This window comes from Bombina bombina, chromosome 1 (genome assembly GCF_027579735.1).
Source record: "Bombina bombina isolate aBomBom1 chromosome 1, aBomBom1.pri, whole genome shotgun sequence".
Taxonomy (NCBI): Eukaryota; Metazoa; Chordata; class Amphibia; order Anura; family Bombinatoridae; genus Bombina; species Bombina bombina.
In genome coordinates this window covers 799,604,844-799,620,462 of record NC_069499.1, presented here as the reverse complement: position 1 = coordinate 799,620,462, position 15,619 = coordinate 799,604,844, and the positions used below count along the sequence as shown (strand labels likewise).

Here is a 15,619-nt window from a genome sequence, read left to right as displayed (position 1 = left end):
AAGTCTGTGGTCTGTCACAAATTTCAGCACGTTTTATTTGTGCTGTTTTTTTTTTTAACTCCAAAAGCTGCTTAATAACAGGAAGTGTATAAGATCTAATAAAACTAAACAAAAGGTTAAAATGTATTAGTGATAGCAGATTATTTGCACAAATAACTCATTTGTGAACATGTTTAATCTCGGGCTAAGATTGACAAAGTGCCTAATTCATTATGTGATGTCCTTAGGAAACAGAAAACAGTTACAGAAGGTGAAGAGTTAGGTTAGATCAGATAATAGAAAGTATGATGATGAGGGACATTTATTAATAGTCATGTGAGGGACATTTATTAATAGTCATGTGAGGGACATTTATTAATAGTCATGTGAGGGACATTTATTAATAGTCATGTGAGGGACATTTATTAATAGTCATGTGAGGGACATTTATTAATAGTCATGTGAGGGACATTTATTAATAGTCATGTGAGGGACATTTATTAATAGTCATGTGAGGGACATTTATTAATAGTCATGTGAGGGACATTTATTAATAGTCATGTGAGGGACATTTATTAATAGTCATGTGAAACAAATCATACTGATATCTCTTAAACACTAAAAAAGAGATTACAGCTCATGTAACGCAAGCCTTTGTGTACTTGGTTAAATAGAACATTATTAGTCTTAGTACCCTCAAAGGACCCTTATTACAGTTAAATTGCAAAATCAAGCGGATCATAAAGAACAATGCAATAGCACTTACTCTGAATATTAAAGAGACACAATACCCAAAAGTTTTATTTCATGATTCAGATCAGAGCATACCATTTTAAACAACTTTCAATTTTATGTCTATTATCAAATATCCTTTGTTTTATTGTTATCCTTTGTTGAAAAGCAGGAAGGTAAGTTTGGGAGTGTGCATGTGTATGCAGCACTATAAGGCAGCAGTTTTGCAAGAATGCTATAGATATGCAAGAGCACTAGATGGCAGCACTATTTTCCGTCATGTAGTGCTTCAGGCAAGTGCACATTATCTTTGTATATTTGATGAAAAATTGGAAACTTTTTTAAAACTGTATTCTCTATCTGAATCAAGAAAGAAAGATTTTGGGTCTCATGTCCCTTTAAATATTTTCTGTCAATTTTCAAAATTTACTTAATGTTGCCAGCACCCTGTATCATGTGACAGCCATTAACCTATCAAAGACTCATACACATATATATATGAGCTCTTGCACATTCTCAGTAGGAGCTGGTGTCCAGAAAGTGAAAAGTCTGTGCACAATTTAATAAAAGAAGTAAAATGAAAAGCTGCATGTTCTATCTGAATCATAAAAGTTTAATTTTTATTTTAGTGTCCCTTAAATTTACCCTTCACCACTTAGCATTAAATGTATCATTAAATATAAGAAAATGCCTTAAAATGTATTGTTTTCAGTAATTCCTTAATGGACATGAAAAAAAACATACATTTCCACCTCAAACATTCACGTAGATTACGAGTTTTGCATTAGAAGCTGTGCGGTGCTAACGAGCAGTTTAAGCTCACCGCTCACTTACAGACAGCGCTGGTATTACGGGTTTTTACAAACCCGGCGTTAACCGCAAAAAAGTGAGCGAAGAGCAAAATTTTGCTCTACATCTCACCTCAATGCCGCTTACGCTAGCGGTGAGCTGGCTAAACATGCTCGTGCATAATTTCCCCATAGGAATCAATGGGGGAGAGCCGGCTGAAAAAACCCCAGCGTAAAGCTCCTAACGCAGCCCCATTGATTCCGATGGGGAAATACATTTTATGTCTACACCTAACACCCTAATATGAACCCCCGAGTCCAAACACCCCTAATCTTACCTTTATTAACCCCTAATCTGCCGCTCTGGACACCGCCGCCACCTACATTATAGTTATGAACCCCAAATCTGCTCCCCCCAACATCGCTGAACCCTACATTATATTTATTAAGCCCTAATCTGCCGCCCCCAATGTCGCCGCAACCTAACTACATTTATTAACCCCTAATCTGCCGCCCACAACGTCGCCACCACTATAATAAAGTTATTAACCCCTAAACCTAAGTCTAACCCTAACCCCCCTTAACTTAAATATAATTACAATAAATCTAAATAAAATTACTACAATTACCTAAATAATTCCTATTTAAAACGAAATACTTACCTATAAAATAAACCCTAAGCTAGCTACAATATAACTAATAGTTACATTGTATCTAGCTTAGGGTTTATTTTTATTTTACAGGCAACTTTGTATTTATTTTAACTAGGTACAATAGTTATTAAATAGTTATTAACTATTTAATAACTACCTAGTTAAAATAAAGACAAAAGTACCTGTAAAATAAAACCTAACTTAAGTTACACTAACACCTAACACTACTCTATAATTAAATAAATTAACTAAATTAAATACAATTAATTACAATTAAATAAAATTATCTAAAGTACGAAAAAAAACCCACTAAATTACAGAAAATAATAAAATAATTAAAAGAATTTTAAACTAATTACACCTACTCTAATCCCCCTAACAAAATAAAAAAGCCCCCCAAAATAAAAAAAGCCCTACCCTACACTAAATTACAAATAGCCCTTAAAAGGGCCTTTTGCGGGGCATTGCCCCAAAGTAATCAGCTCTTTTACCTGTAAAAAAAAAGTACAAATACCCCCCAACATTAAAACCCACCACCCACACAACCAACCCTACTCTAAAACCCACCCAATACCCCCTTACCATGAGACGTCTTCACCCAACCGGGCAGAAGTGGTCCTCCAAATGGGCAGAAGTCTTCATCCAACCGGGCAGAAGTGGTCCTCCAGACGGGCAAAAGTCTTCATCCAGACGGCATCTTCTATCTTCATCCATCCGGCGTGGAGCGTGTCCATCTTCAAGACATCCGACACGGAGCATCCTCTTCATCCGGAGTCTTCTTACTAAATGACGGTACCTTTAAGTGACATCATCCAAGATGGCATCCCTTCATTTCTGATTGGCTGATAGTGTTCTATCAGCCAATCGGAATTAAGGTAGAAAAAATCCTATTGGCTAATGCAATCATCAAATATAAATAAAATTTTGATTTTTAGTTGCTTAGGTGTTCAGTTCTAAACATTGGATTTATATATATATATATATATATATATATATATATATATATATATATATATATATATATATATATATTCTATTGAACCAAGGCTAAACATACAGATTGCTCATATTAGTTACTTTGAGTTTTTTTTGAGTTTTCTGTCCCTATTAGTATTGCTTAAACATATGTTTATAGCTTGACTAAGAGTTACTTTACTATGTTATATAAGTTTAATGTCTTATGTCCTTTATCTTTTTCTAGGGGTTGTATATACACACATATGTTCGTACTGATTGACAATTATCCACAAACATAGCTTCTATGCATACTTGCAACTGAGACACTTGTATGAAGAATTGTGGCAGGACAATAAAACTGATTGGAAGCTTGTAGATATTGATATAATAATTAAAATTTACAGACAAGGTATCAGGTCTATTTCTCCCTTATATAATTTATTAATCCAGAAAGCTGGCCAGGCCCGACTTGAAGTTTTAGCTGAGAAATGGAAAATATATTTCCCCCAGCTTACTTCGCTAGAAATTGAAGATAGTTTTAAAAGAATAGGGAAAACTACTAGTATAATATCTTGGAGAGAATCGCATTGCAAACTTATTAACTTGATATACGTTACCCCTGCACACCTTAAAAAATGGTATCCTCTTGATAACAATGTTTGCTTGAAGTGTGGGAATTTGAATGCAGATATTATGCATTGCTTCTGGAATTGTCCAATAATCCATCAGTTTTGGAATAAGATACATTTCTGGTGATCTATTTATAGAAGGGAATTTGAAGAAATATCTGCAAAAATGGCTGGGTATAATAAAATCATATTCCCCCTTAATCCAAGAGCAATTAATCTCGGGTATAAAGAAAACAACTTTTTTTGACATTTTGGTGCAGTTAGGTAGTTTACCACCTGAATGGGCGTAAACTTCTCACTGCAGAATGAGACTAATCATAAAATACTTGGATATTTGGAATGAGAATGGGGGTGGGAGAAGTGGCGGAATCCTTTTCCTTTTTTTTTTTTTTTTTTTTTTTTTTTTCCTTCTGTGTTTTATTTTATTTTGTTTTGTTTTAATTAGTTTGATTTGGGGGGGCTGGAAAATACAATAATAAAAACACACCAACATCAACCCAATGTAAATGCAAAATTGAAATAAGAAAAGAAAGGAGTGAGAAAGGGAGAAAAATGCTAGGCAAAGTAAAACTATATATTCAGATAATCAAGTTGACTCAAATAGGTTTATATGTTCATTTTTCCTTTCCTTTTCTCTTTTCCTTCCGAGCTATCTGATATAGTATTTGTCAAGTTTTGTTTCAAATTACCGTGCATGGTAAAATTAATATGTGCATGTAACAAAAACTTTTTTTTTTTGTCACAGATAATGTCTGGATATTTTGTTGGTTTATAAATAAATATTTAAAAAAAAAAAAAAAAAAAGACAATTATCATTCAGCTGTTATGGCTTCTGTTTTATCCAATAGCTGTCTAGGTTAGGAAATAAGTAGTGAGTGTTTTAACTTCCAAGTTAAAGGGACATGAAACCCAAATTTTTTTCTTTCATGATTTAGAAAGAGCATGTCATTTTAAACAATTTTCTAATTTACTTCTATTATATCATTTGCTCTATTCTCTTGATATCCTTTGCTTAAAAGCATATCTAGATAGGCTCAGTAGCTGTTGATTGGTGGCTGCACATAGATGCCTTGTGTGATTGGCTCACCCATGTGCATTGCTATTTCTTCAACCAAGTATATCTAAAATATGAAGCAACTTAGATAATAGAAGTAAATTGAAATGTTGTTTAAAATTGTATTCTCTACCTGAATCATGAAAGAAAAATGTGGGCTTTAGTGTCCCTTTAAGCTATGACTACAGCTTTTTAGCTGAAACTCGTAAGCTTAACCTACACAGCTGTTTTGATACTTGTTTTTAATACTGGTGGTTGACAGTGTGATTATTCTGCCCAGGGATAGGCAAGGTGTCCGTACACGGACACTGGTGTCCGTGACAGGCCCTTGCAGTGTCCGCCACCCATTTTGCTGTGGGGAGGGAGGAGTACGACAGATGAATACTGGTCCTGACTCCTCCTTAACACACGCGGCGCCACGTTTTGCAGGGTTGTGGACACTCCCACATGATGCCGCTTAGAACCAGAAAATGACTCTGATTGAGACAGAGAGAGAGGGAAGATTCAAGAAGGAAGCTGCCACCGTGCCCATGGAGCTTTATATGCAAAGGTAAAGCACTTTAACCAGCACCTGAGGTTTATTATAAGTAGTATTTAAATAGAAAGAAAAGATATAGTAAGGTTGTGAATCATAACCTTAGTATATCTTTTCTTTCTGATTAAATAATAGGAAAGGGAAAATATTTAGTGTGAATAAAATTAGTGGCTTGTCAAGAGACTGCTAGCAATATTGGGTGATAAGTTATGGAATAAATAAAGCCTGAGTGAAATACTGGATGTGTATCTTCTGCATCTGTATAATAACACCCAACTCTATACAAAGACACAGACATTGGCACATGGGTATAGTCAGACAAGGGCTGGTTATAGGATCAGTGGTATCTGCATCAGTATAATAACATTCAGCACTATATAATGACACAGTAGTGACACTGGCACATGGGAATAGCCAGAGGAGGGCTGGTTATAGTGTCAGTGGTATCTGCATCTGTATAATAACACCCAGCTCTATACAAAGACACAGACATTGGCACATGGGTATAGCCAGACAAGGGCTGGTTATAGGATCAGTGGTATCTGCATCAGTATAATAACATTCAGCACTATAAAATAATAGTTTTAATTGTAAATGTACCTTGGTGTCCTTCACTAAAGGTCTTTACTTTAGAAAATGTCCGCCACAGCCTTGGCTCGTGCCTATCCCTGATTCTGCCCTCTTTTTCTTCAATTTTGTAAATACATATATACACATAAATATCATAACAGTTAACCAGAGCTCTGAAGTCGTGCTAACGTTATGGGCATTAAATTACATTGCGCTCTAGAGAACGCATTTACTTTCAACCTGTAATACACATGCTACTTCCAATGCACGCAAAGAGCTGCAATAAACCCCTTTTTGCTTGCACGCAACAGCCACTTGTAATCTAGCCCATAATGAGTGTGTCAGCTGATCTATTCAATTACTGTGTAGCATGTTGCAGGCTCAGATATATTTTACAGTACTTTAAGTAAGCAAAAGAAGGCAAAATTTGTTTTTTTCCCATTAATTAAACATTGCAAAGGGTTATATGATAGCTGTTTTTATAAGAAAAATCATAATGAAAAAATAATATAATATCAGAAGCTCATCAGTTATAAAACGTATATATGAATTTTATGGTAAAATAATGTGTATAGTATAAATTATGTAAAAATACAACCATTAACGCAAAAGAATAAAGTCAGGTTAATAAAGTCAAAATAACATCAGTGTTAGGAGTTTCTATCTACTCTTAAAGGGACAAAATTTAAAGGGACATAATACTCATATGCTAAATCAGTGTTTTTCAACCAGTGTGCCGTGGCACACTAGTGTGCCGTGAGAGATCCTCAGGTGTGCCGTGGCAGACTGACAACAGTGTGATATTTTTTTTTACATTTTTCTTGTTTTTTATTCTGGGACGTTTTTTTATTTTGAGTGAGATGATGACTATATATACCATAGTCCAGGAGAACACAGCACACTCATAACGTACCAACTTCCAGGTTGCCCACCAAATCCGTACATAGAGAAGTTATTTCACAAAAGGCAAGCACTCGCTGGTATTTTTTTAAACATCAGTATTTACTGTACAGCAAATCAGTGAACGTTTTCGGGCATCTGCCCGTCCTCAGACATGTCTGAGGATGGGCGGATGCTCGAAAACGTTCACTAATTTGTTGTACAGTAAATACTGTTGTTTGAAAAAATACCAGCGAGTGCTTGCCTTTTGTGAAATAACTTTTATATATACAATGTGTGATTTTGTAAAATTTTGGGATGGTGGTGTGGCGCAGGATTTTTTAATGTAAAAAAGTGTGCCACGGCAAAAAAAAGGTTGAAAATCACTGTGCTAAATCACTTGAAACTGATGCAGTATAACTGTAAAAAGCTGACAGCAAAATATCACCTGAGCATCTCTATGTAAAAAAGGAAGATATTTTACTTCACAATCTCCTCAGCTCAGCAGAGTAAGTTCTGTGTAAAAAAAGTTATACTTCACCTGCTCCCAGCTGCAGGTAAAAATAAAAAAAAAATGAAGAAATGAACAGCAGCCAATCAGCATCAGCAGTGCTGAGGTCATGAACTCTTACTGTGATCTCATGAGATTTGACTTAACTCTCATGAGATTTCATAGTAAGCTTCCTTTACCTGATTGGTGAAATAATATGAGAGTTGACGAGGCTCATCCCCTAAGCTGTCCTAGGACAGGCACACTAAAATGCTGCTTAGAAATCCTTTACAATGGGAGGTGGCTACTGAGGAACTTTTGAGGTAAAATATCTTTCTTTTTTACATAGAGATGTTCAGGTGATATTTTCTACTGAGCTTTTTACAGCTATGCTGCATCACTTTCAAGTGTTTAAACATTTGGGTATTATGGCCCTTTAAATTTAAATTGCAGAGCATTTCATTTTAAATTTCATTAGTAAATATTTTTACAATATGCAAACGTTTGCAAAAAATCTTTGAAAAGTTATCACATTTTGTAATAATATTTCTTGTGCATGCAACTTGCTTATAGCGATGTCATGAGCACTAAAAGCACAAGCAAGTTCCTGATACTCATGCATGCAGCATACTACTGTATTTTGGTTGCTTGCACAATAAAAATCATCTCAGAAGCTGTGATAATTTTTAAAAGAATCCAACGATTAAACCCTGAGAAGGACTAAAAGAAGGCGCCACATCGTGTGAACAGTACACAACGCAGGAACTTTATATAGCAGGTCATATACTCACAAGAGGATAAGCACACAAATGTGTAGTAGATGCAGGCTGAACAGTTAGCAGCGGTTCAGGAGAATGACACTCAGTATCTCCCTATAGCTCAAAGGTGCAGCTCCCACTCATCTGACTAACACCAAATAGCAGCAATACGATAGTTATAAAGATAAAAATACACTTTATTAAAAGCCATAAAAAAGCAACAGGTAACCCCTGCAAAGGAGCTCGTATATGCGCCGCATTTCTCAGCAGATCTACTAGAGTAATTTTACAACTATCGACCCTACGCTACTGTGGGTTTAACCCTTGCAAAGGGGTTAAAACACACAGTACAAGTGCTGCTTAGGACCTACGGAGCACTTCTGGTCCCAAGCAGAACCCGCCGCTGATCCAATCATTAGCACTAGTTGTACAACTCAGATCTGCAACGAGTGCTGCTGATCTGCAGGAACCAAACTGAACTTCTATTGTGTGTTTAAATGCTTTTCGGGAGTTAAACACAAAGTACAGCAGGGTTGATAGTCTTAATATTACATGTGCTAACATATTAGAGTATGTTATTTTTTTACTATTATGGCCCTTTAAGCAGCTGCATAATTATATATATATTTTTTTTTTCCTTTTCATAGACACAATGATTTACCCTGGCAGCTCTTAGACAGATTTAATAACCATCTAAATGAAGCGGACTTACATACTCTACAAAACACCCACACAAATATCCCCAAATTACGAGAAGGAAGAGTTGGAGGACAGGTGAGTTCTGGGTACAAATAGCAGAACAACTATATGGAGATTTACATTTGCTCATGTAGTGTCGGAACCATACTGAATTGGGTAGGGCAGGAGGTGCAACGTTTGCTGAAATCAATGCTTTTCCTCATGTTGCAGTTCTGGGCAGCTTATGTTCCCTGTGACACTCAAGGGAAGGATGCAGTGAAAAGGACACTGGAGCAGATTGATGTCATTCATCGCATGTGTCAGAAGTATCCTGATGAGTTTTCATTTGTGTTAAACACGAACGGTGAGTAACAGAAAATATCCAGGAAAGAAGTTGCACAAATAAAGTGCAGTATAGATTGGGATTTTGAGGCAGTTTAAAGCTCAGTTTTAGCCGGGTATATGGATTATGGAACATAAACCTGTAGATACACAAAAAAGACAGCTCAGAGGAGATGATGCAGGGCAAGTATGTGACAGTAAAAGTTATTACTGCAGGTGCATCTAATAAATGATCGTGTATGTTTAAAGGTACAGTCCACTCCAAAATTGTTATTGTTTAAAAAGATGAATAATCCCTTTATTACCCATTCTCCAGGTTTGCACAACCAACACTGTTATATTAATATACATTTTACCTCTGTGTGATAACCTTGTATCTAAGCCTCGGCAGACTGACCCTTTATCTCAGGGCTGTTTACGACTTGCATTTTAGCCAATCAGTGCTGACTCATTTGTAACTCCAAAGGAGTGAGCACAATGTTATCTATACGGTACACATCAACTAGCTCTGTCTTGCTGTAAAAAGCTTATAAAATGGACTGAGATAAAGACGGCCTGTAGGGGCTTAAAAACAGGCAGAGATTTAAAGTTATAAAGTATATTAATATAACAATGTTAGTTGTGCAAAGCTGTGGAATGGCTGGTAAAGGCGTTATATATCTTTTTAAACAATAAAATATTTGGAAAAGAATGTCCCTTTATAGGAAGCTGATACGTTGGATGTCTCTTTGAAACAGATATATAACATGATGTTGTTGAGATAGTAGGGTTGGGAGTGAGTGATTTGTGATACCTTTTTCTCTAATACAGGAATCAGGGAAGCAATGTTTAATCATAAAGTTGCCAGTCTGATTGGAGTGGAAGGTGGTCACTCTATAGACAGCAGCTTGGCAACACTGCGCACCTTCTACCACTTGGGAGTCAGATATATGACCTTGACACACAGTTGTAACACCCCCTGGTAAGTTCTATATAGTGTCATTTACAAACAAAGAAAAATGTGCTGTACATCTTGTAATGTATAGATGAGTGCTAGAAACCAGTCAATACTGTTTTTACTATATGTCTACATTTAATGGGCATATATATGTTTGCATAAAGAGATATTTCCATGAACAGACCATCATCTGCATTCTAACACATAATGGGCCAAATTACGCGTGGAGCGTAAACATTTGCACGCAAGCTATATCGGGCTTTCACGTTCATTTGCACGCAGTTTAAATTGGACTTGTATTACAAGTTGAAAGTAAATGTGATTGCTTGAGCGCAATTCAAGTTAACGATCGTCAGGTTAGCGCGTCCTTAGAGCTCTGGTTAACTGTTTCGCAAACGAAAAAAGTGCCACAAAACACATCAAAAATATATTACAAAGTACAGTTACACTCATAATAACACCATGTAATTTATTTAAAAAAATATTGCACAAAAAAGTTATAAGGGCTCAAAGATATGAGGTCTCAGGTGTTAGGGGGAAAAAAGGCAAAGGGTGTTTTGGATGTGTTGTTTTTTTCCCCCCACTTTTTTTTGCTCCTTTGACTTCTAAGGGGGAATAAGTTATTTTGCACGATATTGTAAGTTCAGCTTTTTGCGTCAGTCGGATTAGGGCAAGAGCGATAACTTTTTACTTCAACTCGTAATACGAGCGCAACCAGACGGGCACAAAAAGTTTACAGCATACGCAATTAATGCTCCACTCGTAATCTAGCCCAATGCCAGTAGAATATTATGGACTTGTTTGTCTGTTAATTATGGATTGAAATCAATTTTTGGAATTCTAGGCAAAATGAAGCGGAGAGCGTAAGGATGTCATTAAATAATAAATAATCATGTGGCTATATTAAATCAATCAGACATTTGACTAATAAGCTCAATTAATCATAGTCAAAATGTTTAGATCCTTTATGACAAAAACTACCTGATAACTAACTGATCAATTAGTCATGAATACATAAATACATGTACAGTCATCGCAAAGAATAATTATGACTTGGAGCATTTTAGGATTTTTTTTTTAAATTATGAATTAATCAAAATTCAAAATCAAAATCAATTAAGGTCTGAGTTTCACTGGTGAGTATTTTGAAGTGGGCAAAGTGAGGTACTAAATTGGAAAGGTGGCAGCAGTAAATGTTACTGGGATATTACATTTTAAGTTAAATACGCCTGGAGTCTTTGTAAAGGACCAGTTCACTCAGGAGATGTAATTGTTTAGTAGCAATAACTCTATATTAACAAGTGAAGTAGAATCAATATTGTAATAAGGAAATATATTTTTTACCTTTTCCCTTGCTTATTTTCCCTTCTTTACAAGATTGTTAGTTAAAGGAACTAACCAAAAAAGATACTATATAAGCACTCAAAAACAGACCCCTAAATAATCAGAGTAGATGAGAAACACACAAGTTAAAATATAAATCTTTATTAGAATTAGTTAAAAACTGGGTGCATTAAAACTAAAATGCTGGCAGAATGTTCCAGTTAAAGAACTGAATAAGTCTGACTAAAGCCTTGTGAGGTTATAATCAAATTGGTAGGATTATTGAACTTTCTGGCTCTGTATAGTTGAGATTCGCTAGTTCAGATAATGACACTATCCAACTACTTGTATGATCACGTGCTAATGGAGGTTCAACTAATGCATTGACATTAATGTTAAACACATAGGTAAAATGATCAATATTGTTACTATCATATAACAATCAATTATATTGATCATTTTACCTATGTGTTTAACATTAATGTCAATGCATTAGTTCAGTGCTTTCCAAACTGTGTGTCGTGACACATTAGTGTGTCGGTGGCAGTGTGTAGGTGTGTCCCTGCTTCATCACAAATTTGTTTGACATGTGATTGATACCTAGTGGGTCACAGATCATCTTAACCTATTGGCGCAGCTCACCGGGAACTGAAACTATTCCCATTGACGGCGTTGGCGGCACATTGGCTCCTGACTGCACGTGTAGTCTCCTCAATCGACTTGTGACTGCATGTGTAGTCAGTGAGTGGGATAGCAGTGTGCTTGCAGTGCAGGCAGTAGTTAGTCCGACTCGCAGAGCTCTGAGGGCGGCAGCTTAAATGCTGAGCAAAGTGGGGTTTTTTGTTGCAGCTAGCTCCCAGTAGTGCAGTGCTGCTCTTGTTCTTGATATATGGATAGGAAGTGGAAGCTTAAAAATGCTTGATGATAAAATGCGAGTGTCTTTATCTAATATGCCACCAAATATCCAGAAACTGTGTTCATCCCATCAACCTCATACATCCCATTAAAATAGTAAGTAGCTATTGGTGTTATAAAACTTTTTTTTAATTCTTGCACATACATACTGTTACTTGCAAATACATTTTGTTATTATATAATTTATGTTTGTGTCTGTATCTCTTATAACAATTTTGTTTAACTTCCTGTTTGCTTGTACAACTGAATTACTGTGTCTAAAAAGTGTGTCGCCAACATGAAAAGTTTGGAAAGCTCTGCATTAGTTGAACCTCCATTAGCACGTGATCATACAAGTAGTTGGATAGTGTCATTATCTGAACTAGCGAATCTCAACTATACAGAGCCAGAAAGTTCAATAATCCTACCAATTTGATTATAACCTCACAAGGCTTTAGTCAGACTTATTCAGTTCTTTAACGGGAACATTCTGCCAGCATTTTAGTTTTAATGCACCCAGTTTTTAACTAATTCTAATAAAGATTTATATTTTAACTTGTGTGTTTCTCATCTACTCTGATTATTTAGGGGTCTGTTTTTGAGTGCTTATATAGTATCTTTTTTGGTTAGTTCCTTTAACTAACAATCATGTAAATTTGCAGTTTTGATACATAGCACCGCACCACAAAATACCTAATAATTTTGGGGCCAATAACGCTACAAGGAACGGTAATAGACCCTTTATCTTACTTTAAAGCAGTAGTGCCATCATCCCAACTTCTAGTCAAGTTATTTTCCCTTCTGCCAGACAAAACCCTGGAAAGCCCTGATGAAAGGGCTGGGCTTAAAAACTTTATTATCCTGCCCCATGGCCAATCAATTTGCGTTATGCAATTCTATGCTAAGTTTGCAAATTTAGCACTATGTGAGCACTGAAGGTTGTTGTGTTTATGCACACTGACTGGATCATTCTGTAAGGGGGGCGTATCCAGTTTGTTAGTTTCATATACATACATCTGTAAATGATATTATTCAAAGCAACCACTGGCAGAAAATGATTTGCATAGAATTATATCATTTACAGACGTGTGTATATGTATAACTAACAAAATAATATCAAAGTGTCTGTACTCAGATCTATAAGGCATTTGTGTCATACACAAGATATCCACTCTGCATGTAACAGCCAGTAAACTGCGGCATGTAGACATGATAAAATAAGGCAGGTACTCTATCGCCCTCATCAGCATGCACAGTGATAAGGTCCCAAGGCCATAGAATACAAGGGAGATTCTCCTTCAACGGTGCGCACGCTACACTTGGCTATACAGGTCTCAACCCCTGCTCTCTCCGCTCACAGCTGCCCTGACCCCACTCCGGTCCTGCTGCTAACAGTCACAGCACAATCCTGTGAGCACTGAAGGCTGTTGTGTTTATGCGCTCTGACCGGATCGTTCTGTAAGGGGGGCGTATCCAGTTTATTAGTTACATATACATACATCTGTAAATGTTATTATTCAAATCTTAGAATTATACCATTTACAGATGTTGCACAGAAGGGAGTACAGCAAAGTGGCCGCACGTCTAGAAATTAATTCAGTGGGTATATGTTTTAAAAAAATATTTATAAACTATTTATAAACAAAGAAAATGATCTGTAATGATTGATCAGCATTAATGTATTTAACGTTGACAGTTATTTTGTTTAAAATGTATTGTCAATTTGGGTAAACTGTCCCTTTAAGGTCCACGAATGAGGTAGAGACCTTCAGGGTTTGACAGTTATTGGGCCTTGCTCCTATAGCACAAGTCTAGATCAGGCTACATAGATCATGTGCTTGTAGGGTCTTTAAGCCTATTTGCTTTGAGCTGATCTATTTTAATATCTAATTTTATTTCTAATCTTCAACTTCTGATTATTCTAACATTAAAGGGACATATTACTGAACATTTTTTATCACAGTTATGAAAGAATAGTATCACTATATAGCTATTTTTTTTCCTGAAAAGGGTTAAGTAAAAGTCGTTTAAATTTACGCAAGAGCATGATTTCTACAACTGAGTCCTGGCTAATAGGGATAACTCGGGAAGCACTGTAATACTTTTCTCCAACATTGGTGTGCTTAAGGAGGTGTTATCTACTCTGGATGATTGTGACAACTTGGTCATTCCAGAGAAATTATGCAAAATGGACAAGTTTCTAGAGGTTCCGGTGCACCCCAACGCTTTTCCTATACCCAAGCGGGTGGCGGACATAGTGAATAAGGAGTGGGAGAAGCCCGGCATACCTTTTGTTCCCCCTCCTATATTTAAGAAATTATTTCCTATGGTCGACCCCAGAAAGGACTTATGGCAGACAGTTCCTAAGGTCGAGGGGGCAGTTTCTACTTTAAACAAGCGCACTACTATTCCTATCGAGGATAGTTGTGCTTTCAAAGATCCTATGGATAAAAAATTGGAATGTTTGCTTAAAAAGATTTTTGTACAGCAAGGTTACCTTCTACAACCCATTTCGTGCATTGTTCCTGTCACTACTGCAGCGTGGTTCTGGTTCGAGGAACTAGAAAAGTCGCTCGGTAGAGAGACTCCATATGAGGAGGTTATGGACAGAGTTCATGCACTTAAGTTGGCTAACTCTTTTATTTTAGATGCCGCCTTGCAATTAGCTAAATTAGCGGCGAAAAATTCAGGGTTTGCAATTGTGGCGCGTAGAGCGCTTTGGCTAAAGTCTTGGTCAGTGGATGTATCATCCACGACAAAATTGCTTAACATCCCTTTCAAAGGTAAAACTCTCTTCGGACCAGAATTGAAAGAGATTATCTCAGACATCACTGGGCGAAAGGGCCACACCCTTCCACAAGATAGGCCGTTCAAGGCCAAGAATAAGTCTAATTTTCGTTCCTTTCGCAATTTCAGGAACGGACCGGCCTCTAATTCTGCATCCTCTAAACAAGAGGGTAATGCCTCACAGCCCAAACCAGCCTGGAAACCTATGCAAGGCTGGAACAAGGGTAAGCAGGTCAAGAAGCCTGCTGCTGCTAACAAGACAGCATGAAGGAGTAGCCTCCGATCCGGGACCGGATCTAGTAGGGGGCAGACTCTCTCTCTTTGCTCAGGCTTGGGCAAGAGATGTTCAGGATCCCTGGGCACTAGAAATAGTTTCTCAGGGTTATCTTCTGGAATTCAGGGAACTACCCCCAAGGGGAAGGTTCCACATGTCTCACTTATCCTTAAACCAAATAAAGAAACAGGCGTTCTTACATTGTGTAGAAGACCTGTTAAAAATGGGAGTGATACACCCTGTCCCAATAAAAGAACAGGGAATGGGATTTTATTAAAATCTGTTCGTAGTTCCCAAAAAAGAGGGAACATTCAGACCAATTTTGGATCTGAAGATCCTAAACAAATTTCTCAGGGTACC

General features: G+C 36.7%; 1 protein-coding gene across 1 annotated transcript in view; it reads left to right on the top strand.

Annotated features, from left to right (window-relative positions):
- The window catches only part of LOC128661084 (uncharacterized), a 101,535-nt gene that overhangs the window by 27,996 nt on the left and 57,920 nt on the right, over positions 1 to 15,619 (top strand). The window contains exons 2-4 of the mRNA XM_053715252.1: positions 8,672 to 8,798; positions 8,934 to 9,066; positions 9,855 to 10,005. Of these exons, the coding sequence (XP_053571227.1) occupies positions 8,672 to 8,798; positions 8,934 to 9,066; positions 9,855 to 10,005 (411 nt within the window). The remainder of the gene's footprint in view (positions 1 to 8,671; positions 8,799 to 8,933; positions 9,067 to 9,854; positions 10,006 to 15,619) is intronic.